The sequence below is a fragment of the Rhinolophus sinicus genome, chromosome 3, assembly GCF_057876585.1.
Source record: "Rhinolophus sinicus isolate RSI-liver-muscle chromosome 3, RSI-T2T, whole genome shotgun sequence".
Taxonomy (NCBI): Eukaryota; Metazoa; Chordata; class Mammalia; order Chiroptera; family Rhinolophidae; genus Rhinolophus; species Rhinolophus sinicus.
In genome coordinates, this window is record NC_142503.1 from 78,026,423 (window position 1) to 78,054,194 (window position 27,772).

At 34.9% G+C, this 27,772-nt stretch overlaps 1 protein-coding gene across 8 annotated transcripts in view; it reads right to left on the reverse strand.

Annotated features, from left to right (window-relative positions):
- Nucleotides 1-2,077: 2,077 nt before the first annotated feature.
- TRIM36 (tripartite motif containing 36) overlaps nt 2,078-27,772 on the reverse strand; it is a 43,510-nt gene continuing 17,815 nt past the window's right edge. For 4 of the 8 annotated variants that reach the window (XM_019727813.3, XM_019727807.3, XM_088796672.1 and 1 more), the window contains 9 exons: nt 24,649-24,669; nt 23,543-23,868; nt 21,258-21,404; nt 15,113-15,208; nt 11,561-11,814; nt 11,222-11,346; nt 8,177-8,467; nt 5,543-5,840; nt 2,078-4,105 (listed from right to left, as the gene is read on the reverse strand). In XM_019727813.3, coding sequence (XP_019583372.3) covers nt 3,751-4,105; nt 5,543-5,840; nt 8,177-8,467; nt 11,222-11,346; nt 11,561-11,814; nt 15,113-15,208; nt 21,258-21,404; nt 23,543-23,868; nt 24,649-24,669 — 1,913 coding nt within the window. In that variant the 3' untranslated portion in view covers nt 2,078-3,750. Of the gene's footprint in view, nt 4,106-5,542; nt 5,841-8,176; nt 8,468-11,221; nt 11,347-11,560; nt 11,815-15,112; nt 15,209-21,257; nt 21,405-23,542; nt 23,887-24,648; nt 24,670-27,772 lie in introns of all 8 variants that reach the window. The other 4 variants (XM_019727811.3, XM_019727815.3, XM_019727816.3 and 1 more) reach the window with 2 other exon arrangements.

Below are 27,772 nucleotides of genomic sequence, written 5' to 3' on the forward strand. Positions count from 1 at the left end.
TTCTACAAGCAGACATTAATCTCATCAGAACTTTAAGAATGCTTTTTTCTTAACGAAAGCACTTATTCTCCATTCCAAAGAGAAGATTTCAAACAAGAGATGGCAGACTCAGAAAAGAAGCACCTCTATTAATCTCAGATTATCGCAGCATGGAATGGCCAACCGGGAAGAGAATTAGCAAAAAGCTGAAAGGAAAAAGGTGCAGTTTTCTAAGTCTTCTTTCTGAGTGTGTTTTAACATTTCAGAGCATTATAAGCAGGGTTTCCAGGTGGGAATTCCCACCCATTCTCAGGATTTTTTTTTTTTTCGCTTTCCCATTTCTGAATCCCGAGATATAAATTGTTTTCTGTTCTCCATGATGAATTGTTTCCACAAAGTGACGGCCGACAATACCAACGACCTGGGTTCAAGGAGCCGATTTCCAACCAATTTTTCTCAGGATTCGGGAACCGGAAAGCAAAAAAGTTCCTGAGAATGGGCGGGAATTCCCACCTGGAAACCCTAATTATAAATACCCTTATTTAAGCAGTCAGCCCAATGACCAGTAGCCTTCCTTTATCCCCTCAAATAAACTTCTTCCCACTGTACCAGTTACTGTCCATTTATGCCACACACACACCCCCAAATCCCTGCTTTCCCCTTCTGTGCCCCAGGAAGAAGACCCCTGCTGTCTGCATCTCTAGAGCCCCTGCTGGCTAGCTTCCAGTTGGGTCTGGTCCACAGGCCAGACCAGCAGATCTGATCTTTCTTCCTGACCCCCTCTGTCTTGACACACCCTGGAAGTACCTGCCTCCCAAGGCAACCTCAGCCACACCAAGCAACCCTTAATGTTCTAACTCTCCCCAAGATCTAGTAACACTCTTTTTCCTCGTCTCCCCACTGCGCCCCCAGAGGCAGTAATGGCCTCAGGCTGTGGCTAGTATTTCCAGCGCTCACCATTGCTTGTTTCTTCCCATAAGGTTGTCTGTATCGCTAAGCAATCCTTTCATTAACTTCTTTTCCGTTGAAGCATCAGGTGAATTCTATTTCCTGACCAATTCACTATCCCAAAGCCTTTTTGCATTTGCATTGTTCATTCTACCTAGCAGCTCTATCGCCTCCTGAGGGGTTTCCTGGTCACCAGATCTAATATTAGCTCCCACCTCAAGTGCTCTCTAGTCCCTTCCGTTTTTCTCACCTCTCCTTCCTAGACATTAAACTCTGAAACAGCCTGGAACCTAGCCAGGCTGTCTTATTTTATACCCAGTGCACAGCCCAGTGTCTCATAAATTGCAAGAGTTAAAAACTGTGTGTGAAATGAAGCAGTTCCAAATCAAACTTAAAAAACTTATTTCTTCAGGTTTATTTTTAAAGCCAGTGAGTCCCAAGAGAAACCCCAATTCTCGGGATGTTATTCCCATAAGCGAGCAGGTAAAACACCTTTAAAATGAATGCAAATTCATCTGGTAGAACATAATTTCGTAAGAGGATTCTTGCCGGTGACACTAGTTCTCTGTCCTCTGTAGCAATACAACTGATTACCGTCCCAGGGAAACACACTCTCCAGGCCTAATCAGACGATGCGCTATGGGAAAGATTTCACAGGACCAGACTGTGTTCAGCCCCAAGGAGAGAGCTCTGGCTCCTACTACTGACAAGAAAAGCAACTGTGAATATGAAAAGTGACTATACTGTATCATAGGGAGAGCCTGACTCTCCTCTTATTTATCTTTTTAAATTAAGACTCATCAAGCATTAATAACAATTCACTGTGATTCACAACTAACCACAACCACCAGAGCCCCATAACCCAAGAGAATGAATGTGAACTAAAGGCCTTCTCATCTGATCAAAATCTGATCTATTATGGATCAGAAAAATTAGACAAACTGCTTAATAAATTGAAGTAAATTAGTTTCATGTTGAGCTTTTCTAATGATCACTTCCATAAGAATTAAAGCTAATAATTAAATTCCCAAAATAATTTTATATAAAACTTTAGCACTAAGTTAATATATTCAGCCAAACATCTGTCTATGAGCCATTTGTTTCCATTTTCCATATAAACACAGAATTCCTAGAATCCAGATTTCCATAATTACACTTGATTTACTTTTAATTTTTATTAAAAACGAAAGAAATACAGTACAATTTATATACAACTATACAACATTTTAAACAGCTTCCCTATTCCTATTAAAGCTTAATATTTAAAATGTCTACATGATATGTGCTTACACAGGCATGGGACAATCAAACTTTACCATACATGTGACTTTAGCAGTTTTATTGCACAATGATCCATGTAACACTGCATATTTGTTTAGTTCAGCCTATGTCATAAAGTGCTAGTCATAGTTGGGAAAGTAACAAAGTCTATTAAACACTGAAATTCTCCATGATATTTTCTATTTGGATTGTGGGTGGGGGAGGGGAGACTAATTTCGTGCTACCAGCCTGAATAATAGATTTCCATTAAAAAATATACACATATTTTTTAAAAGGCTTATGAGTTTTGGTTAGTCTATTAAATTAACTTCCAAAAAATTAACCAGTTTAAATAAAACCATCAAAGAAAAAAAATATCTTTCAAAAATGAACATAAAATTTAGATAAAATGTAATTCTTCAAATAAAAAAAAAGTTTTAAAAGGATATACACAGTCATGATTTTAGCTATTCCTAAACAATTAAATTTATATTTTTACTTATTATTATAAATGCTCATTACCAAACAGAGCCATAGAAAATGCCATACAACTGTCCAGTTAGTTATTCCACATTTTATAATATATTTAATAACATTAAAATGAACTTTTTAAACATGTAAACATAAACCAGGACAATCTGATATGTTATATTTGTGCCAAAAAATGAAAATCACAAGACATAAGAGGGAAGAAAAAACCCAAATATGACAAACACCAGTGTATCTTCACCAATATTTATGAAAAATAATTATTTGATATAAGTGCAAACATTTTCATAGAACTAAGAAAAATTTAAAACAAATTTTTCTGAAAAAAATCATATGAAATGAAAAACTTCATGTGTTAATCAAGAACTTTGTTTTTCCTACAAGAAACCATGTTCACTACACATGCGGGTATGGACATTAGAGTGAAGGGAAAGCTTTAAAATGTACTTAAGAATATAACTTATGGTCTTAAAAAAAACAGTAGTATTCATTTTCCAGGCAATATACTCTTAATATTAGTTACACACCTCCAAATACATAATTTTCCACTTAAATATACTACCATTTCTATGGCCTTTTTCTTTTTACCTATCTATACCTTTGTTTTCCTATTAAAAACAAATGCAAGACACAATGTTTAGTACTGATTTCTATCCAGAAAGCATTTAAAAAATATCTTATTTGGACATAAACATGATATAAAAACGAAATACCAAACACAAAGAAGCATAATAAATACATTATACATGCCTATCCCCCAAAAAAGGAATGTAAGTATCAGCAACACCAGCTAACATAAATAAATTAGATTTCCTGTTCATAAAAAAAGACAATCCAGTTACCCATTTCAGTGTTAACTAGGAAAGAGAGCATTTTTCCTGTTATTTGTGAAAGGCAGAACAGTAACATGGAAGAGGAAAGGCAGCTTAGGTTTTCTGTGTTTTAAGAAGAAACATACACAACAGACAATTGTGGCGACAGAATACTTAGATGATATGTAATTAGTTACGAAGGTTAACACGAAGGCATTATCTTGCTCACATTTTTCATCCTAAGTCATATTAGAGGCCTAAACTACACGTCCTCTTGGTATTCTAGATATTTTGCTGTGATGGGTTCTTCAAGCTGAATTCCTCCACTGCCCATTAATGCGAATGCTGGATACATCGTATGCGAACAGTCCACGGGGCGCTCATAAAGGCATTTCATGTGCTCCATGTCATAAAACCCTACTTTACCTTTGTCATAGTCAAGGCAAATCCCTATACTCGCTGGCATGGGAAGAACTCTGTTTTCAGGTTCATTGGAAGAAGTCGGTGACTTGGGTATAAAAAATTTCTTCATGCCTATAGTAACTAATGTAAAGGGTTGTGAAGAATCAAAACAGGCATCTTCACTTCCGCTGTCATGCCCACTGTCTTGTTCATATCTGAAACACAAAACACCAATCAGAATCTTATCTGTGTCACCATCCATAGGCCTTCAAGCACTTTTGAAACATCTTCACAATATACATGATTTAAAATGAAAATAAATTGTATATCAAAAACTTTCTATTAGAGCACAATTAGAAACATAAGGATTATACTGTCATTCAGAATTATACCACAGACTCCGCCCCAAACTGTCTTAAAAACGTCATCCACTTTTATCTAGCTATATATATACACAGATGAGAACCTAAAAAATAATAGCTTTGACCTATCAAAAATAAATGGGGGAATGGGAACTGAAGGACTTCTCCAAGTGTCCTTTTACAACACACAATCATATGTAAGAAAATTCAAAACCAAGATGTGTGCTCTAATCCAGGGAAATGCCAAACTAAGTGAAATAAATGGGCACTGCATAATGATGCAGAAGAAAAAAGCATGTTTCATTCTCCTCGGAAAAACTCTATTTCCCAGTAGGGATTTCTACGTGGATCTGCAATGTAATAAGTATTATGAAGGTTTTTTCCCCTCTAGTATAAAATAGTATCAGCTTATAGAAAATTTTGATACAAAGTTCCTTCCGTTCTTTTCCTATGCATAGTTTGCTTTTTATATATTTGTGATCATACAACATCAACAATTTTAACAAAACTTTTTTACTTCTAACATTTCTCATGTTACAAACTTTTAAAACATGATTAATACTAATATTCTATCAAGTGGACATGCCACTATGTTTAATTAACCATTTTTCTGATACAATTTTCATTGTTATGTCAATTTCTCATCTTTGTGCAAAAGCTTTTCCTATCACTCAGATTGTTAACCTGAAATTCTGTTCACATAAGTGGTCAAAAGTGATTTGTCTGGGCTAGTTCACCTTATACTATTTAAAAAAAAACACAACTAAACTGTACAATCTCCATTAAATAGTCAATCTCTTAAGAAATTGAAATTCTTTGCTGTGGAAACATCCTTACCATGACCCAATTTTGTAAACTAATTATGGGGGCATTTAAAGAAACTGACCCATAACAAAAGAACAACTTAATCAGTTGTGATATATGGTAATTAGAGGCATTTCACTATATACGCAATTTTTATCACATAATTAAGGTAACTGATGTGATAAAGACGTTCAAAATTTAAAACTGCAAAGCTCTATCATAATCAAGAAGTATCCAAAACAGACTTATTTCCTCATCCCTCATGGCATCAGAAATTAACTGCTAAATCTCATTATTTGCTGTGTGAATACAAGAAACCTGACTCCTTTCTTAGCCGGCCACATAAGCACAGCCAAAACATCTGAATCTAAGAAATGTATTCGAAATGTTGTCAGTAAATCCACCTATTTTCAGTCTTACCTTGCTAAACAAGAATATTTACTTTTTAAAAGAATTATCAAGTTTTAGATCAATAAAAGAATCTACCTCGGACTAACTGCATCCCGGGGAGATCGGAGCCATTCTTGTAGTTTATCACTGGAAGCAACTCCTGCTTTTACCAGGTATGAATACGATTCCACACGGAAGGCCCAAAAGTGTTTCCCTTTTGTAATTCCAGTATCTCCAATGATGTAGTCTAAGCTTGTATAATAACCCACTTGGATCCGTTCCGCAGCAAGCAGAAGATTAAATCCAGCTCTGCTTTCTACACGGTCTCTCTTCAAGTTCAACAAGAGGTGTTCATTATTATAGCCACATTTTTCGTCAAAGAGGAAATTGAAAACTGCAAATAGAGCTTAAAATTAGTCTGAAAATATTTATTACCATTTGTATAATGTAGCATTAAATACAATGTTTTTCAAATAGAAATTACTGAAAAAAGATGGGATGTTTCATACTACCCTAGACCAACCTATGACAAACCAAAACCCCAACTTAAAGATAACTTCCAGTAAATTCTCTATCCCTTAAAATCTTCAGACATCTCAATGGCAGAAGAAAATATTTTAAGTATATGAGAAAACTTATGAATGCAGTTCCTTGGAATAGATATAGCAAATTTATTCCAAATATTTCACGCTATTGGATCTGTCCTTTTATCCCGACAATAAAGAGTTGTATATTTTCATAATAATCTGTATACATTTTCTTAAATCTTTATTTCAAATTTTATAATAGCAACTTAATGTCTTTTTCTCATTCATCAACATGGCAGACATGAGAAACAGTGTATAGTGTAAAAAGCAAGCAAGCACAGGCTTTATGTTCAGAGACCTGGGTTTGAATCCCTGCTCAAGCATTTAACTAGTTTAACCTAAACATTAATGTCAACTAGAGAATGGAGATAACACCACTCTCCTAAGTCTCTATCAACTCAGATCCATTAGGCATAACATTGGCTGCTAGCCCCAAAAGTGGAAACAATCCAAATGTCCATCAACAGATGAATAAAGGAAGAAAATGTGGCATATACATATAATGGAATATTATTCAGCCTAAAAAAGGAAGGAAATTCTGACACATGCTACATGGATAAACCTTGAAATCAGACAGTCACAAAAGGATTCTAAGAATCTATTACATAAGGTACCTACAAAAGGCAAATACATAGGGGCAGAAAGTAGCAGAGAGGCCACCAGGGGCTGAGGAGAGGGGGGAACAGGGAGTTACTGTTTAATGGGCACAGAGTTTCAGTTTGGGAAAAATGAAAAAGTTCTAGAGATGTGAATGGTGGTGGTCCCACAGCACTGTGAGTGTACTTACTGCCACTTAAAAATGGTTAAAATGGTAAATTTTAACCATATTATACCACAATAAAAAAATAAAAATAAAAACCTGCCTACTAGCAAGCTAAAACCATTATCCGTATGTAGGCTGACCATTCTTCCTGGGAATGCCTATAGTCCTGGCATAACTCGTGCCCAAAGTCTCCCAGTTTGCAAAATACATTTTACCGTTCACCCTATTCATATGGCTTCTCTCAGAGAAAAGGAAGACAACTTTTAACACTTCCTTTCCTCCTGCCCCCTCCACTGTTCCTGAAAGCAGCAGCTACTTTTTTTCTTCTTCCACTTTCAGTCAGAGACTAGAAAAGCAGAAACTGCATAAACTATAAAATATTTACTTAATACCTGAAAATCCATCCTAAAACTCACTATGGGATTTTAATGAGATTCAAAAAAAATAATTTTAGCTAACTCTACCTGTTTGTATCCTAATTTTTTTAAAAAATTCAGCCACAAAGTGCATGAAAAACTAAGAGTGGATAAGTACACTTATGACAAAAAATGAAGGAAAGGCAGAATGCACAAAATATGGGCACATAAGCCACTAAAAATGGGTAGCAGCAATGGGATCCACACACCCACTGACGGAACCTCTAAGGCACTGAGCAGCAGGGCAAAATGTTTTCCTCCGAACCATAATGAGCACAACTTTGGTTCTAAATGTCACTTGTCCATGTAGTCATTACATGTAGTGTCCATGTAGTGAAATCAACTAACCTGTAAGTCACTTTCATTCTAGGAAAATCCACAGACACTCTGTAAATAGTATCAATGGTTTTTAACTTGGAAGGGCAGGGCAGGTGGCTGGCAGGGGAGAAAACTACCCATGTGGTTCTAACATATGCCTTTCTTCCCCATGTCTGGGAATCAATGCATTGGAGAGAAAACCCAGATAAGTCAGAATTAGGTTAATCAAAATTATATTTCAATGTTATACCAATAAGTTTTCAAAATGTCTGCCTAGATTCTATCTTCTAGAGATTTCTATAAACTGATCAAAAATATAGAATTAACACTATTTCAAATTTTTAAGGTAACATTTGTGCTATTTTAATACCAAATTAATAGCCCTGCTCCCTCAAATGTCTTCCTTTTATGTTTTTCTTCATTTGATGTCTGTCAAAAATCGAATCCTGTTCTCAGCCTACATGGTGAAAATTTAAGCATTCGGTCTATTTCTAAATCCTAGCTGGGTGTGGAATCTACTTTTCTACAATCTTTTACAAATGAGAGCTGGTTTCAATGTAGGTCTACATGAAGACATTTACTAGTTCGTTTTTTATCAGTGTCTCTTCTACCTGCATGCTTTTTTTATTCTCAAGAGTCACAATACCTGGAGCTGGAGGAGTATGAAGAATCAATTCTCTGCTGCAAGGACTACAGATTGAACCCTTGTAGGCTCTTACTCTGAAAGCGTAGTTACAGTTACTCTCAAGTTCTGAAATAACTTTACTTGTGCCAGAAACTTCTATCTCATTCCAAGACAACATTTCCTCATCTCTGTTAACCTTCCGATATTCGAGGACATAGTTATCAGCTTTCTCCTTTTCTGGATGATACCAACTTATCAAAGCATTGTTATAAACTTTGCTCTGTTCCTCATTAATCTCTGGTACATCGATGCCTGAAAGAATTATGAAACAGAAAACGACGTTAAAATATTGTCATTTAAGAATCTATATTTTTCCTCAATAAAAGTTATGTATTGACTCTACTTAAGCGATTCCTGTACTCTCCAATTTTCTGAATTTACAATGTTATATGCACAAGGAAAAGAGTAATTCCTGTAATATGCAACAACATGGATGTACCTTGCGGACATGCTAAGTGAAATAAGCCAGACATTGAAAAAGAAATACTGACTGCATGATTCCACTTATATGAGGTATCTAAAATAGTCAAATTCATAAAATCAAAGACTAGAATGGTGGTTACCATCAGCGGAGGGAAGGCAGAAATGGGCAATTATTAATCAACAGGTATCAAGTTCCAGTTAAACAAGGTGAATAAGCTCTAGAGACCTGCAGCACAACACGGGACCTACAGTCAACTACTGGATTGCACACTTAAAATTTGCTGAAAGGATAGATTCTAAGTGCCATCACAAATTTTTTTTTTAAAAGAAAAACAGAGATTTGAAAGGATATGTTTGTGTTTGTAACTAAAAGAAGAGAGAAGAATTTAAAAAAAAAAGAAAAATTAAGCGTCAATTTTAGCTTTAGGTACTATATTAATTCTGAACACTCCAAGTATGCCGTTTGGGAAAAGTGGGAGTACAGTATATGAAGTAAAATCAGCATTTGAAAGAGTAACAAATACATATTTGAAAAAACAATATTGTCAAGTAACATCAAGACATACAAGGTAAGTGTATGTCTGAAAGGAGATTCAGATATAGATTGGAAAAGAAAGGTCATAATAATCCTTCAGGGCTTTTGACTTTCAACAAGACAAATTTCCTTTGATTAAATGTGCAAATCCACACATCTATACCTATACAGTAGACTATAAGTATACTTTTCTAAGGATTCTAATTGTTTACCATCACTAGAAGATAAATCTGAGGGACATAAACAAGGTGAAAGGAGAAAAAAAAGAAAGGAAGACCTTCCTGCTGGGGAACAGCAAAACACAAACATAAGCAAGTGTTATGGGCTGAACTGTGTCCCCCCAAATTCATATGTTGCAGTTCCAATCCCCTGCACCTCAGAATGTGACTTTATCTGGATACAGGGTCTTTAAGGGGGTAATTAAGTTAAAATGAGCTCATTAGTGTGGGCTCTAATCCAGTATGACTAATATGACTGGTATCCTTACAAGAATAAATTTGGACACAGATATGCAGCGGGAAGAACATATTAAGACACAGCGAGAAGACGGCCATCTGGAAGCCCAACGAGAGAGGCCTTAGAAGAAACCAACTCTGCCAACACCTTGATCTCATACTTTTAGCCTCCAGAATTGTAAGAAAATAAATTTCTGTTGTTTAAGGCACCCAGTCTGTGATATTTTGGTTTGGCAGCCCTAACTAATATAGCAAAGTAAGCCATTTTAGAGTCACTTTTAGCTACAAGATATCATTTCTAGATTTCTACCCTAGGGAAGCTCACATACACGTGCACAAAGAAACACTGTCACAATGGAATACTACTCTGCCATAAGAAAAGATGAAACACTGCCATTTGCGACAACACAGATGGGTTTGAGATTATTATGCTAAGTGAAATAAGTCAGACAGAAACAGAAAAAGTTGAGAACTATATGACTTCTCTCATATAGGGGATATGAAACTGAAGGCAACAAAGGAACAAGACAAACAAATGAAGAAACAAAAACTCAGAGACAAAGACAACAGTTTAGTGGTTACCAGAGGGTATGGGGGTGGGAGGGTGGTAAAAGCGGGTAAATGGGGTCAAATATGTGGTGATGGAAGGAGAACTGACTCTGGGTGGTGAACACACAATGCAATATAGAGATGATGTATTACAGAATTGTACACTTGAAATCTATGCAGTTTTGCTGACCATTGTCACCCCAATAAATTTAAATTAAAAAAGAATTTAAAAATCCTAAAGGACTTAGGTATATTAAAATATATCAAAATTATAAAATTACAGTAATTAAGAATTGTGAAATTGGCCTGAAGAAATATAGACCAATAAAACATAACCAGGAAAAAAAAAAACTGAAAGCAACAAATGAACAAAACAAAGAAACAAAAACTCAAAGATAGACAACAGTTTAATGGTTACCAGAGGGTAAGAGGGAAGTGGGGACGGTAGAAGAGGGTAAAGTGGGTGAAATATATGGTGATGGAAGCAGAATTGACTCTGGGTAGTGAGCACACAATTGATATATAGATGATATATTATAGAATTGTACACTTGAAACCTATGTAATTTTACTAACCACTGTCACCCCAATAAATTTAATTTAAAAAAAGAAAAAAAGAAAAAGAAATGCTATCAAAGGTATTCAATACAGCATGTTTACAATAGAGAAAAAAACAGAAACAAACTGTCTCTCCGTAGTGAAATAATTTACATAAATACTATAAGCAGTTAAAATAAAGCTTTAAACCAAAACTTTGTGTGTTAATTAATAAATATTTACGTTGTATTTTTAAAAAAGCAATTCACAAAAAGATACATACAATGTGATGTCATTTACACAATGTTTAAAAACACAAACCAATATAGTTTTGTGCATAAAAACATAGTTATAAAAACATAAATGCAGTATGATTTTAGGATATGATGGTTATGGGCAACTGAGATGTTATGTTGCTTAATAATGTCAAACTGAAGAAAATTTGTGTCTTTTCTATACAATGCAAATTCAGGCTAAAAAAGTGAGGTTTGCATTTACTAAAACTTACCACTGGAGAAAAAGGACAATTCTCCAAGAAGTTCTGTTTGTTTGGAGGTATTAACAACATAGTCTTCAAAAGAAGTCTGAGCCGCAGGTCTAAAGCTCCTCAAAGATTCTGTAGCTTTCTGTATTCTGCAGACAGATATACTTTATATAAAAATGGTTCATTAAAAAGGAAAATAAGACGTAGTATCTACAATGTGATTAACAAAAGAAAACCTCACTCAACATTCAAGCTAAAAGTGAAGCAAGCGGTACTTCACATAATACAGCATTATGACCCAATCAGAGGTAAAGCAGCATTTAATGACATTGCTAAGGAGATTCTAAGTTAAAAGTAAAATACCTGAGGTGGAGTTGTTTTGCTGTCTGTACAAAGCAAGACTGATCCGTCTCCTTAAGCACTTCTTGAGCATATCCCACAAGTCCATTGTTCTCTAGAAGCCCCTGATATTCTTCCACTTGACTCTGAAATTTGTCTAGTCTCAGTTTCTTGGAAGCATCAATCGCTTTCAAAACAGATGATTTCCTCTCTTCTAGAACTTCAAAGAGCTTTTCAAAATGTGTGAGTGCATCTTCTTTAGCCCTCTCTCCATTACACTATTATAGAACAAGGGAAGCGTTACCTCATCTGCTAAATCCAAATATCTTTTCACAAAATAACCAAAATTCAACAAAACAAACCAAAATATTGTAAAGAGAACAAATTTTGTCTGAGTCTTTGAAATTTTCAGAACAATCATTTGGCGTCAAATACACTTAACAAGGAATAAGTGGCAACTTTTATTTAAACATACTTTATAATTTTATAGTATTGCATCTTCCTTAAGTTTTTAATCTCAAAAGTCCAGCAATAAACAGTTTATTTAATTAAATTAAAAAAACACCTTCAATTTGTATACAAAGGAAATTGAGGCAGAAATAAACTGATTTAACCAAAGACACAGTAAAACACAATTCTTCAATTTTTAATTCATTTCTAATTCAGGAAATTTTTTACCATCTCCACCCTATTCCAATTTTTTTTAAAAAGTGAACCACTTTTTTAGTAAATGAAACTCAGTAAAATGACATTCTTTACTAAGATATAAAAATATAACTTCAAATTAATATAACTGAACTGTAATTAAATCCTGTGTGACTTTATGCAAATTACTTAACTTCTTTATACTTGAGTTTTTCTATTCTGAAAACTGGTGTTTTTTTTTAAGATTAAAAGATTATTCTTTACATAAAATGCTCACCACAATATCACAACTCTCAATAAACATTATTTTCACTGTACAACATAGCTATTCCTTTACTTGGTCAATAAATGATCCTATCTGTAGTGCTTATTAAACATTTTGAATATCAATAAAATCAGAGATCAACTTGATTTTGAAAATAAGACCAGCATAGCACTCATCATAATAGACCTATAAGCAGCAGTCAACAGAAAAAAGTCTTAAAGAACATTCTTAAAAATTGACTACATATAGTAGAAGTGCACGGTGCATTTTCCAATGATATCTGCTAATATTTATGACAGGAAATTTTTTTCCAGATTCCTTTCTCTGTTTTATTTTCCTTTCTCTGTTTTCGAACTCCAACAGTTCGAAAGGGTAGGAAAAGGGGAGGACAGCAACTGGTGACATTTTGGTAATATTTCAATGATCTATCAAGACATTAAACTCAGAAATATTATATATAGGTAAAAAGATTTTTTTCCAGCGAAATATAATTATAGATAAAAAGACAGTATCACAATCATCACTGAGTAAAAGTCAAAGTTGGAGACAAATTCTCTAATGTAAACGATCCTTACTGATAAGCCTACAAATGCAGTTTAGGTTAAAGGTACACAAAAAAGCTAAATAATCTATCCGGGATTCCAAGGAATCAGTGTCTACGTGAATACTTGATGCTTAAATTCTTCAATTTTCAACTTACTGAATGACATACTTAAAAACAGGCACTGGGTTTCCCTTATTTCAGAATGACAGCCTGACTGAGAACCAACAGAGTAAAACAAACCTTAAATGACCAAAGATACAATCAATCCCTGAAGCAACCTAATAATCTAGGTCATAATTTGCTACATGTTGGCGGATTATACCAAACTGAGTTTGTCAATCAGACAAAAATATAAAAACAAAATTCCATTTTTAAATATAAAAACAAAATTCCATTGGAAAAACAGCTTACTTAGAGTGGTGAATGCAATTAGTGAATATAAGAAAAAGAATATTAAAAATAAAAGCAATACTGGTAATATGCTATTTCACATCATTTGTGAATAACTATTTCACATCATTTCTCAATAATTTTAACCCATTTTTGAAAACAAGTTTTCAAGAAGTAGCAGTCGCATACTAGTCAGGACATTTTTGTGTTTAATTAGAACTTGTAAAGTAATCAGCAGTAACAGCTCTTCAATTTATCTCAAACAGAAAAAGAAAAAGGCATTAAAGTCAGTGAAGAACATTTGGAATTTTAAAATATTTTATTGAAATATACCAACAGAAAAAATGTATATATAAGCGTAGAGATCGATGATTCTTTTCAAACACACCCATGTAGCCAGCATCCAAATTAAATAAAAGGCCATAACCAGTATCCCAGCGCCATCCTCATTCCCTCTCCCGGTACTGATTCCCGCCTCTTTAACAACTCCTACCTTGAATCCTAACAAGATACTCCAGTTTTCTTTTCTGGAACTGTTTATAGACAGAATCACATGGTATGTACGCCATTGTATCTGGCACCTTTCTTTCAATATTATTGCAAGATTTACCTACATTGTTGCACACAATTGTAGATACTCATTCTCACTGCCATTTATTTTCCACTATTAAGGAACATTTGGGGAGTTTCCACTTTGCGGCTATTACAAATAACGCAGCAACAAACATTGTAATATACTTCTTTCAGTGAACAAACGTCAGGTACATACTTACAGGTATCTAGAATTTTAAATAAACCTGGTCCTGTCCACATAAAGTACATTTTTCAAATGCAATCTGTTCATTTTATAAAATATAGATCATAGTAAAAGCTATCATTTCCCCTATGTTACTTCTTTTGAGACCTTAAGTGCCACATAAAGAGTTAGTCGTTCTTTTCTCTGTGCTCCAGTATCATTTAATTACCACCTCTATCGCAGCACTGATCACACAGCATTAATGCATTTATTTTTCACATTTGTTTTCCTGGTCCCAGAAAAGCAGAAGTGAAATCTAAGACAACTTTGTACTCCTGTTACCATAGCAGAAAGAATAGGGCCGTGGGGAGAGACGGGCAGGAAGTGAAGAAGGAGGTGAAGGGAGACAAAGAAGGAAGGAGATGAGGTCACATTCAAGAAAACTGCAGCTACCAGACCAGCTAGAACTACATTTCAGCAGCCAAGAGCAGACCCAGGTCACCATCTCGTCACTTTAGCTGAACTTCAGCTAATTATAACAGATTATAATATTACTAGCATGGCAGCCAATGAAAAATCTCCGCTCCCTGAGTCGCCATGACAGTTCTGACAAGAGCCAAATAAGGACAAAAATCCCTCTTCCCCATGGTCAGCGAGGGCCCACCTGGGAATGCCTTTAACATGCCACCCCTAAAACTTGAATATTTCACGCCCTTATTTTAAGAGTAATCAATTGCTAAGCCTCTTTGTTCTTGGGGCAGCTGCTGTTCTCTGGGCCTGCCCACTGTCACCTTCCTGAGAGTGTACTGTCCTTCTTTAATAAAACCACCAATTGCTTAGCTTATTTGGTGTATCCTTGAATTCTTTCCTGCAACAATACCAAGAACTCTTTTTGGCAACACACCCAACTCATCTAATACCCTCAAAATTTTATAAATGAAAAAATAATTCTCTAGGTGAATAAATGAAAAACATGCAAACCAGTTTATCACTTACCTCCGTTTCTTTCATTAACAAGTTTAGTTCAGAAATTTGACTCTTCACCTGGCTCTCTTTGCCAATAAGGTAATCAATATCCTTTGAAAGCTTTTCCTGTTGGAATATATTAGTGACACAAGTAAGCAGACATAAAAGTTTAACACAGGCCTTGCAGATTTTCTTTTTTTTTTTTTTTTACATAGTACTCATCCTCTTCTTTAGCCTATGATGAATAGACAGTAAAATCAACTCTGGTAATTATCATTATTAACCCAAAGTAAATAGTTACTGGCCTTGAGCAGAGGCCCAAGGATATATGAGAGATTAGAAGTAGGTTGAAAAAACACAAGGTAGTGATGCTTAGATTAATCAAAAATCCTAAGTACACAAACAGTACATTTTTGTTATCTCATCATCACATCCTTCTAAGGCTTCTAAGTAAAGGGAAAAGCAGCAATTCAAATAGTATATAGTCTCCTATCAGATTTTATAATTCGCTCTCACACACACATACCCATACCCATATCCACACAACACAAACAGCAACAAAGACCCTTCCAAAATAAGCTTCAAAGCCCATCTCAGCCTAGATATGCATTAAATAATTATATAATATATAATAATGAAAATGTAAATTTATAAGTAGAGCTTATTATGCTTCCAGAGCTTACTGAATAACTTATTTATAAAGCAGTCATTTTGAAATTAGTATAGTTTATCATAGAGACGTCATAGTTTTGAGATTCCCCAATCTAACCCAGAAGAAATAATATGTAATATGCCTGAAGTGTATTACAAAACTAGTAAACAAACAAAAACCCTGAAGCACCATGGGGTACAAAGTTATTACAGACAAACGTATTCAGTCTAAATAAGAACGTTCAGAAAACACCTTCCAAGCCCTAACAGAGGATCTGAGCATTTCATGGTCATTGCTGACGACCTCAATGAAAGGGTAAGAAAAGGGGCAGAGATCCAACTTGTAGGAATTTAGGAAGTGAGTTTCCTACCTATCTCATCATCTTTTTTTCTTTTTAACTTAAACCATGTAATAGGTAAGAAAATGTATGCAGAAATTAGTGACAGGTCTCTGACAGGACCCATCTTGAATTCTTTGGAACACCCAGCAATCAGACCCAGTGAGTTTCCTTGAGGGCTTACTGGAGGGACAGAGGAAGGACCCATTAGGTAGAGAAACAAGAGTTATGAGGACTAAAGGCAAGATGGGACCAAGAAAGACATTGCAGTATGTTAATAGGAAGAGACACCAAATCTTGTGTCTTAACCCAACGCTTTACAGGAAGCCAAAGTTCACTGAAAACAAGTATTCTAGTCAGTAGCTGACTAGAATCTCCTCCTGCACACACACTAACCACCATCCCACAGGCTGAGGTGCTTCCTCCGTCGCAGCCTTAAAGGAAGATGACAGTTCCTCCAATACTGCAACTGCAGAAGTGCAGGGTGCAGGTGGTAATACTCTTTTTAGCTACAATAGCAGAGAAGAATTTGGCTATTTAAATTGAAGTAGGGCTTGGTTCTAAGACAGCTTAATTTAGAAATGCAAGAAAAGCTGGACAAGAATACATGGCAGAAATCAGAAATATGGTCTAAGAGCACCAGGGGTCACTCCCAGTAGCTGTAATTCTTCAGCAAAGTCTCTGGCCAACCACAGCCTTTAAATGAGATGGCTCCAGCTTTCCCCATCCCTTCAGACCTAGGCAGTTCTGTGTTAAGACTAGACATGTTTTAACCAAGAACCAGTATGTCCATTTATTCATAGGTCTCCAAAAAGTATAAGCACCAGACATTCATACTAGGCACCAAGGATAAAAGTAAAATGTAAAAAGACATGGCTCCTACCTTCAGGAAGTTCATCTAATAGGGGAAACAGTTTTCAATCCTTTAGATATATAGGGGTCCCAGTTCCCTAGGAACTGATCAGAGGTTAATTGCTCAAGGACCCCAAAACTGTTAAAAACCTTTCTCTAGAGCAGTGGTTCTCAAAAATGCCGGTGGCATCAGTCTCTTGAGAACTCATTAAAAACACAGAGGCCCAAGTTCCTTATACTAGGAGTGAACTTGGCCTCCATAGTTTTACCAGGTGTTCCAGCTTATTCTAATAACCACCAAAGTTTAAGAACCACTGCATCCCTCTTTTAATCGGGTCCTCAATCAAAGACACCAAAAACAAAACAAAACAAAACAAAAAAAACATTAAAGTCAAAATGAGAGAAAGAAAAGAAAGGAAGAGAAATTCATTCTTCAACAATTACTCTGAATATCTTCCATGTAAGCAGAATAGGAGAATAATCTATAACCACTATGGTCCCTTGCTCTCAGGGGATTTGTAATTTTAAAGGTGATATCAGCTTTGCTATGTCTGAAAATGTTCAGAATACTGGGAAGAATGTACATAAAGACACTCTTTACTCAAGAGCCAAATTATTTTAGCATGTATGACAATACTATTCACCACAAATTTCACATACCCTAAATTACAGAAGCTATATTACTTTCTCATTCAATGGGGGCTGTTTGTAGGGATGTTTACATTTTCTACTTTCCTAGGTCTTCATTTCTAATCATTGGTCTAAAATTATAAAGCTACCACTTCCAGAAGAAATAACAATATATGAACAAGATTCTTAACTCCCTCCTAGAAATTTCTAGAAATAAAGGAAAATAAAGCTAGGAAAAATTCCTTAGGAAATATTCCTCAGTAAAATATCAATAACTAATATAAATATAGTTGTAGAGTGGACAATTGAAGTAAGAAGAGGTAACAAACAACTCTCCTTAATGAGAAACTGTGAGAAATTGAAAAAATCCTTAAAAAACCGTTAGCACCCAAGTTGGAGAGACATGGTCTTGAGATGTGGCCAGTCTGAGGGAAAAACAATGAACACCCAATTGCAGCCCTTTTTTCAGGGTAAAACAGAATTCCAAAGCCTTAACAGTCCAAGCAAGGTGCTCAGAGGAGAGAGTAAACTGGGTTCCCAATGGAGGGAGGTGGGGAGGACCCCATATTCACCCCTATTCTAGAAGAGCAAGTCAACAAGCAAAGGCAAGTACAAAAAAGATGGAACCACTCTATTTTGAGTGAGTACATGTGTGTATTTCTGTCCATCTGAAGATTAACAGGAGAGATGATTATATGAAAGGAAATAAAAAACACAGGTCTCACCAACAGAAGACTGGCAGGAGTGGGACTAGTCCTCTCAGTTATTAACTATCTAGGCCAGTTCACCCAAAAGTAATAGCACTTTCCAGAACTGAAAGGGTAACCTTCGCAAAACAACTTGGTAAAAATTCCAGAGAGGTCACACACTACAACACAGTTTACCTACATTAGAAGGCAGATCAAATAAAAAGTGGAAACCTGGCCCCTGTTTCAGCAGTTTCAACAAAGAGCGGACAGACAGAGACAAAGTTATCCTACTGTGATGCCCATTTTTCTTCTCTCTTTGCAACGCTCAAGTGAGTAAAAATGAAAATGATAATGAAGGAGGAGATCTGAGGTGATCTGTTCGCTTCTTTTGGAAATTGAAAAATTCATTATCGAGTCTGTTTTTTAAAAAGTCTGAAACATGAAAGAAATAACAATAGAATGTAAAGAATAACTTAAGTGTATACTATTGTCAAAGATTCACTCCAGATAACAAAAAAAATTTTTTTTGGACAACTTGTGTAAGATCCAACCAATAAACAAACAAAAAAGGTGTCAAAGTTAAATTTAATTAGCAAACAGTGGTACTGCCACTGGAGGGCATAATAGAGTAACAATGACTGGATTTTCATTCCCATGTGAAAAAAATTTTTAAATCCAACAAAATATATGTCAAAACACTAGACACCAAGAAACAAAGAATCTGATATATAGGAAACAAGATGAGCTTGTGATTGCCTCCAGATAACTGTCTGGAGAAGGTTTCCAAGGCCTGGTGCAGAGAACACAAGTGGAGGCAGGTTCTCCCATGAGTTGAGATGAAGCTGAGAATCCAGGGAGGCTTGAGTTTGTAAAGAAAGTGTAATACCTATGAACAGACGGCTAGAGAAGGAATGCCAGAGATATACAAGGGTCCCCCTTATTTATTCACTAAAGTATTGACCAATTCATATGTGTGAGAAAACTGCCAGAGACCAGGGAAAGAATCACCCAAAAGGATTAAAGAGAACAATTCCAGGAGCTCATACAAGGCTGGGAATAGTGCCCATTCCCCACCAGCCAGCCAAAAAAAAAAAAGAAAAAGAAAAAGAAAAAGAAAAAAAAAAAAAAAACCCTCAAAATTCACAGTGCATCAGGAAGAGTAAAAAAAAAAAAAAGGGTTTTATTTTAACAGTCTAGTTAACATTAGCCCTAGAACTAAATGTTGCTCTATCCTAACAACCTAAAAGCAAGACCCAAGAGGAATAATCTGTTTCCAAGTAATTTAATCATATACCAGAAGAGAACGCAAGAAAATGCAAGAATATCTGTAGGATACAAAAATATCCAGCACCCAACAAGGTAAAATTTATAGTACCTGGCAGCCAATCAAAAATTGCCAGGCATGCAAAGGCGCATGGGAATACAAATTATAACAAGAAAACAAAAAATCAGTGGAAACTGACCTACAAATGACACAGATGACAAAAGTAGTAGACAAGGATAATAAAACAATTATACCTATACTCCACGTATTCAATGTGGACGGAAGATTGAGCATAACAAACACGTAAAATGCAAAATATTGTAGATCCTGAGAAAGAAGATACCCACTAAGAAGGGCTCCTGGTGGCTAACTGGACTCAACTTTAAAAAATCATAGCCTAGCAGCCATTTCTACACAGGGGCCTCTTAGGCACATCACGCTTCAGGGAGAAGCCTGCACTGACTGCCTGTCTGCACTGTGTTCCTGCCACCTGAGCCAGCCCTTGTAAAGGAGTTCCGGGAACTGTATTTCAAACAGTAGGGCTGAGGCTTTGCCCATCCAATCAGAGCTGTGTAGCTATGAGTATATCACCATCAGCATCTTCACAGACCAATCAGAGCAGCTCCATTCTGACCAACCAGGACATTTTTTCTTTTTTGGGGGGTAAATCAAACTGCAAGAATTTAGAGTCCCCGTTTGCATGAGGATGAACCAATCAGGAATCAGAGTTAGGGACTTCTGTCTGTATAAGTCAGCTTTCCTCTGGCTTGGGGAGCGCACTTTCCCATTTCACCAAAGACTGAAGACTGTGTTCCCCCAGCTGGAACTGAAGCACTGAAGATGTCTTGCTGGAGCAGATGGCAAGCAGGGCAGTGTGGAGTGGGGCGAAGCAGAGCTGTGTAGCCAGAGAGAGGCCTCACCCCAGGGCCCCTCACAGCCCTGCTGCTTCATAACAGTGCTGTTCTCACAGCCTGTGCTGTATCACTGTTGAGCTGCTTGCACTGAATAAAACATCCTTTTTACCACACCCCAAATTGGGGATTCCTGTTGGTGCTGGATTGGTGCCAAAGACCACTGGTTGACAATATAAAACCATAGAGATAAATGAAAATTAGATATAGGCCAAAAAATGAATATATCTATCTATCCATCTATAAAAATATAGAAAGGAAACAAAAATTAAAATGGGTGCTTGATTTACAATGAATTCATTCCTTTTTAAAATATTGTTTAAAAGAGAAAATAAAACAAAAAAAAGTATTATACCACTTCCTATGTTGCTGTAGATAATCAAATGTGAAAGTTTTAAAAGGGCCATGTATGAGGTTAAAAGACAGGAACAGGAAGTAACTCCGTTGTTGCTAGGTAGGGTCCCACAAAAATAAAAAAGTTTATACTAATTCTATTGGCAAGCAAAAGACTCAAATGTCTTAAAATAGCTACTGTCCTTCAAAACGTGTCATTCCCATACATACACCTCACAGACACTGGGCTCACTTGGGGATCATAATGAAGTGTCCTCCATCCATCGCTCTTTCCTCAGAGTTCACAACTCGCTTACCAGTAGGACAAAGAACTGCCTGGTCAGAAATATTAATCATCTAATACTGGTAGGCCATTAGGTAACATTTTACATTGTTAACTCATTTCAGTAAAACAGGCCATGATTTGATAAAGAAAAAGTTAAAGGTATAAAGTAAAATAAAGTTATAAAGAATCAAAATTTAGTTCCAAAAATAAACAAGTCCTACCTTTAAGGTTTTATAGGCACTGCTCATAGTGGATACACGGTGATTGGAATGATTACCACCCAACTTACAGAGATGACAAACTGGCCTCTTACATAATTCACAGTACATGTTTATTCTCTCCATTTCATGTTCTGGACACATTAAAATCTATTGAGTAAAGAATAAAAGTGTGATTAAGGGTCATATAGCTTGCAGGGCACTCGAAATTCCAAAACACAAAGATTTGCTTTAGAAAATCACTGAAGACATTTAAATGAATGAAAAGTGTAAAAGGAAGTAAAAGCATTTGGTACATCGTATAAAAATTTTCTGTATTAGAATTATTTTTTAAAAATTTCAAATGGTCAAGTAAATATGTAGATGTTCTTTCCCCTAAAGCTGGTGATAAGATGAAAATTTCATTCTTTTCAAGCTTAAGTACAACGTTTAAGCAAACTACAGAGGCTCTGACCACACTGACTAGACATTTCTTAATGATCAATATTTTTATAAGGTACCATAAAAACAATTTATGAGAACCCATGGCCTCACTATCCTCACAAGAAAACTGCTACTATGAGTCTTGGAACACTTTTTAATACAAGCTTCCAGATGTGTCGTTTTTACATATTAATTGCACACACATTAACCAAATTTAGAACTGTATTTTTCTGATTTAAATTTCTTTTTATTTACTCTGTAAACTATCATCACAGGTACACATTTGAAGATTTATGCAAAATATCTATTTTCATTTGGAAAGGGAGATTCCTTTAGACCAGTGTGTTAATGAAATCAAGAAGTTGTCCGGGATTCCAACAGTTAGATTTTAAGCAACTATATATCAGTGTCTGATAATTTAGAAAGACAACAAGTCCAATAGGGAAAGTCCTATGCACAAGTCCTGGAGAGAAACGACTGGAAAAGATTTGAATTTTTTTAGCATGGCCAAGTTCCTATTCTCAAAGCCACTACATTTAAAATAAAATATAAAGTGTGTCTTTTTGCCAGGAATGATGGTAAAAATTCAAAGCTATAGGCAAATATTCTATAGGGAGAAACTTCAGAATTGTACTATACTGAATAACACTAACAACTTGAAGGGGAAAAAAACATTTTTCTCAATATAATCTATCCCTATTTCTTCAGTTCTCTCTTATCAATTTTTTATTAAATTTGTAAACAGAAAGAATGAGACTGCTATTTATACTCAAAATTTTTATTCAAAATCTCATGAATTTTTAACTCATAAAACCAAGCCTATTATAATTCATTCAATAATCACAGGTTCTTTCATAATGGAATAGTATTAATGAATTTAATGAATCTTTTTTTAAAAACATTAAAACACCAGGTAGAAGTCATAAATTTTTAGAAATCTATGAGCATTGAAATCTATGACATAGGAACATAATAGAGGATTAAAAACTATTTAATAAATTTTATACCACACTAACATAGTTTGAAAAAAGAGTCAAGACATGGAAGCACAGATTTTGTTTTAATCTAAAATTACTACACTATTTAATATGATGTAAAATACTGAGCTCATAATTTCAAGATAACTTTTGGGAACTTTTTTCCATTTTTCTATTATATAATTAAAGATTTTATGCTCAACAATGTAAACAGATTTTTATACACAGTTACTAAGTTGTAAGGAATAAAAACTTTAATTAAAAGAATCAATTAGTTTTTAAAATCTATATAAATCAGAAAGCAGCATAAGTGAAGATACCAAAAAGTATTCTGCTTTTCAGTCACATAGGGCAAACAACAATACATAAATTTTTGACCTTATTATAGAAATTACCCCAAATATTTAAGGAATGCAAATTCCACTTCAGATATTATATAGTATTTTATCATGAGCTTTATGACATTAGGGCGTAATTTTATTTATTCACAGTACAATTTTAGCTAACTAAAAATGTCAGAAAAATGTTTCTCATTCAAAGATTTTAGGCATTATGGGTTTATCATATTAAAGCACAAAAGCTTTTTAACTTTAACCATTTCAATCTAAGAGAGTACATCTGAGATAACCTTTCTTCTATTACTCAGTTCTCATCATGCACATTCATGCACTATGTTGAATTACACTGCACTGTAACAGAGTAAACCATGACACTGCCTTCTAAGCTGTGGGGATGTTTAGCAACACACTAAATAACTGCAACTAGTGGGCCTTAACTTCTCCTACCAGCTTTTATAGTTATTTCCTTTCTTACTATCAAGTTCTAGACCTGTAATAAATCCTTTTATAATATTAAGTGTACTGATCTAAGAATGAAAACTTCACTTACCTTGGGTCTAAAATTAGTGGTTGGGCCCACATACTCATGCTGAGCTTTTACAGTACCCCAGGGGTGATAAATTTTGAAGCATTCATTGCAGTAGCTTGCACTACAGTCCATGCAACTTTTTGTGGATTCTTGAGGTGGTGGTTTACAAAGGTCACACATAATGGCTGTGGCGGCCCTGGCTGCCTGCCGGTATCTTTCAACAATAGTTTCCAAAGTGAAATTTCGGAATAGACCATTGATTCCTCTTTCTCCAAGATCCACATCGTGCTCACAGCCAGGGCAAGGAAATATAGTTGTTCTCGGGGTTAATGAATTGCGCTTCCAGCCTGCATAGTTAGTAAGGCCTTGTTTAGTTACAACAGAAGGAAAATGAATAGAATGAAGAAAAAAGGAGTGATGTTTGGAAAGATACACATCTACAAATATATTTCAAAAATACAGTACTCAAAGTGGCTCCCTTTTAATCAATTTGAATTCTGAAAATTCTTTTTTAAAAACTGTTTTTCCTTGGTATATAAAAGACAGGCCCAAGTTACTAAATCAAAGAGGAAAATAAAATATTCTATAGTAAATCCCATAGAAAATCCCTATTTAATCAAACAGCTATACGGTCAAGACATATAATACAATACTACACAGGGTCAGGATCTTTTGAAATGATATAATTGACATCTATAGTTATTTTTCTATATCATATCCAAAGGAATTTGGCTTCCATTTAAATGAACACAGCCTTGATTGACCGACAAAAAAATGAAGTTCATGCATAGAGAGAGCAGGAGTCCTTAACCCAGCCTCCATGGATGGGCTCCAAAAAGATCCCAGTAGTTCTGCAAACTATTTGAAATTATATGCCAAATGTTGCATCTATATACCTATGCATATTTTCTGGTTAAGTAATCCATAGCTTTTATCAGCTTCTCAAAGGAATGCATGACCACAGATTGTTAAGAATCATCACAACAGAGGGTTTCCCACTGTAGTATTGTTTTATCAGGGAAAATTCAGTAGGCAAAATCTTTAGTTCACTGAGTACAATCTATAAAAGAGTGAAAAGCTCATTCATAGACCTAGAATAGAATCAAGTGATTTTAAGAGGGACCAACCATTTAGTATCTTCTTATGACCTGAAAAAAAGAACCATTAAGATTACTTAATTCAGTAAGCCAAAAGTTACCCAAAAGTATTAAAATAATTTCACAATATATACACAATATAATGAATGACCTTAAACATCACACTTTTGTTCAGTATTTTCCTTATTTCAACAAATCAAGAAACCAAGGCATGACCGTCCTTACCCACAGGTTCACAGGGTTCCAGGGTTGGCCATCTAACACAGGTGCTTGCATACCATGTTCCCTCCTCTCAGTTATGTGAATAAATCTATTCTTAAGAGTATGTAGCCTTGGTTGCCCACAAAATAACTATCTAAAAACAAACACAAACTTCTTAACCTACAGCGTTCTTTCATACTGCCATGTATCCAGTACCAAAAATGGTTAAACTTAGTACACCATATTTAGAAAAGGTCTTTAAACACCTATGTTAATATTGCCTTGGCACATTGCTATCATCACTAAAAAGACTGTCTGATTGTCTTAAAAGATGTCTAGCATGATATCAGTACAGGTATAATTTGGCAATCAGCCCACAATATTATTTATTTGAAGTGACTTTATAACATACTAAATGGCATTGGGTCCTGAAAGCTACTTATACAATAAATACGCAGAATATTGTTAATATCTTCATTTAAAAATATTTTAACCTTTAGATTTTTAATCATACACAAAAACGCATACAAAAAAGCTGCTGCATAAAAATTTGAAAATCCTACATAAAATATATTAATAATTGTAAAAAAAAAACCATGCAGTACAGTCCAAGATGATTCACAACACAGCAGGCATACAATGAAATAAGCAGCAAAGCTATTTTTAAAACACATGCCAATGAAAATTTCATTTAGTGAAAAAACAAGCCAAATAATTCAGGAAGTGATACAGAGCAGTGGTCAAGTTTAAACGAATGGAAATTCACATTTAATTGCATGCTTACACACATGAACTAGGTGATAGAAATTAAAATGGATAACTAATTTCAACAGTGTCTTTTTAAAAATGGGCTATTATTAGTTTTACGAATTGAAGGTTGTGATCATTTAAGGAATGGGATAAAACAAAATTAAATTATGACAACAAAATCATGCTTTAACATGTACACTGGTGACACCCAGGTTTTAGCCTTCATGTTCAGAAATTTAAAAAGAACAAGTTTCATCCCTTTTCTGTAAGCCACTTTTAACTTATTTTTATAATAAAAGTAACGTGTAAAGCATCACACTAAACTTCTTAAATCAGACAAAATATTAAATCAATATATCTAGGCTATTTTTCTAAACAGATTTAAAAAACTCAAATTTTTTACAAATGCTAAAGAATTTGTATATTTTATTTCATCTGTCTTATACTTCTACCGTTGTTTTCATAAAAACAAACAGTAGGATATACAGAGGGTGCCAAAAAAATGTATACACATTTTAAGAAAGGAAAAAACTGTACTAAAATTGTAATACAATGAATGATGCTAGCATTCATTTGATTAACGCCATCTGTTGAGCACAAGTTATACTACACATTGCTACATAATTCAATTTCGAAAAATAATACATAGAGAACATCTCTTAAAATGAGTACCTTTTTTTTGGAACCCCTGGTATGTTTATGGCAATAAGGACACGTCTAAGGATATTCTGGGAAGAAAATCTAATGGAAAAAATCAAGACAGTGGTACTAAGAATAAAATGTAATAGTTAACTTTTAACTCTCTATAGCTGTGCTATCTAATGTGGTTATTTAAATTAAATTAAATTAAATTAAATTAAATTCAACATTCAGTTCCTTGGTTGCACTAGCCACATTTCAAATTCTCAAGAGCCACATGTGGCTAGTGACTACCATACTGTCTGGTGCAAGATCAAACATTTCCATTATTATAGAAAGTTTCATTGGATAATAACGCTCAACAGCATGATACAATGAAACAGAAAAATGATGGCTAGGAAAGGTAAGGAAGCAATGTAGGCCAAGAAATAAATACAATTTTATATGTCAAACTGCATTTGTGGGGCCAGTAATTTATACAAATTATTTGAATACTGCCACCTTGCAGAATCAATTCTTTTCCCCATACACCTTTACTGCAAACACAGATTGAACAAGTATAAATCATGACTCAATTTTAAAATGAAGACCCCCCAAAAATATTCAAGCAAATCCTCCCAAAAGTCAGCTTTCAGTCACGTTTTACCATTTAAACATCAAAGAGAAAATAAAGTATTTCAAAACAGAGAGTCAATTCACAACTAGCAAGTTCAAAACCTCTGCTAACTGCATCCTCTCCCACATTCTGGTTACAAACACTTCCCCACTGTCCCCCACCTGGCCGTCAGTGGGCTCCTTCTCCACACAGTGGGTATTCATGTTGGGCTTCCTGATGTTTGGAAAAGGACAAATGTCTTGTAGTGCCACCTTAATGATTCTTTTCACACATTCTGACCATCTATCTGATGCCTACTTGTTATACTTAACCTTTGAGTAGTAGATTTTCAACATGCAAACCTTTTTCTCAATTGTCTGAATGCAAAATGGTTAATAAGCAATTAATTTTTTAAGCAATTTGCTCCTATCTTTCCTAATTACTAAATTTCAATATTTAAAATTCTCAGGGACTCACTAAAGCCTGTAAGAGAAAGGATTACATGTGGCTTCTAGAAGTGGCTATAAGATTTTAAAATCAAGGCATGCAGAGGAAGGTAAGAAAGACAGAAAAGGGATAACATTACAGAGTTTGATTTTCTCCAATAATACATAAGGTATCACCAGCATTTCACAAAAAGTAGCCAATTTTACTTTAAAGGTCAACTGGAGTAAAAGAAAAAAAAAATTTTTTTTTTTTTTTAAATAAAATAGGTTGGCCCATCTGTCATACAAAATCAAATAGTTCAGAAAGCCTAAAAAAGTAGGGTACATTATTTACCCACAAATGGGTAAGACCTCATTAACAAAGAAAAGACACCATATGCATAAAGCCAGCAAAGATTAGCTACAAAATTTATCAATACCTTTAAGGAAATTTTTAAATACAGAAGAAAGTACTGGCTTATTTATCTCCCCAAAGTACCAATTCGACTGTTAAGGTAAGCTTTGCTCCACCAAGTAATTGTAC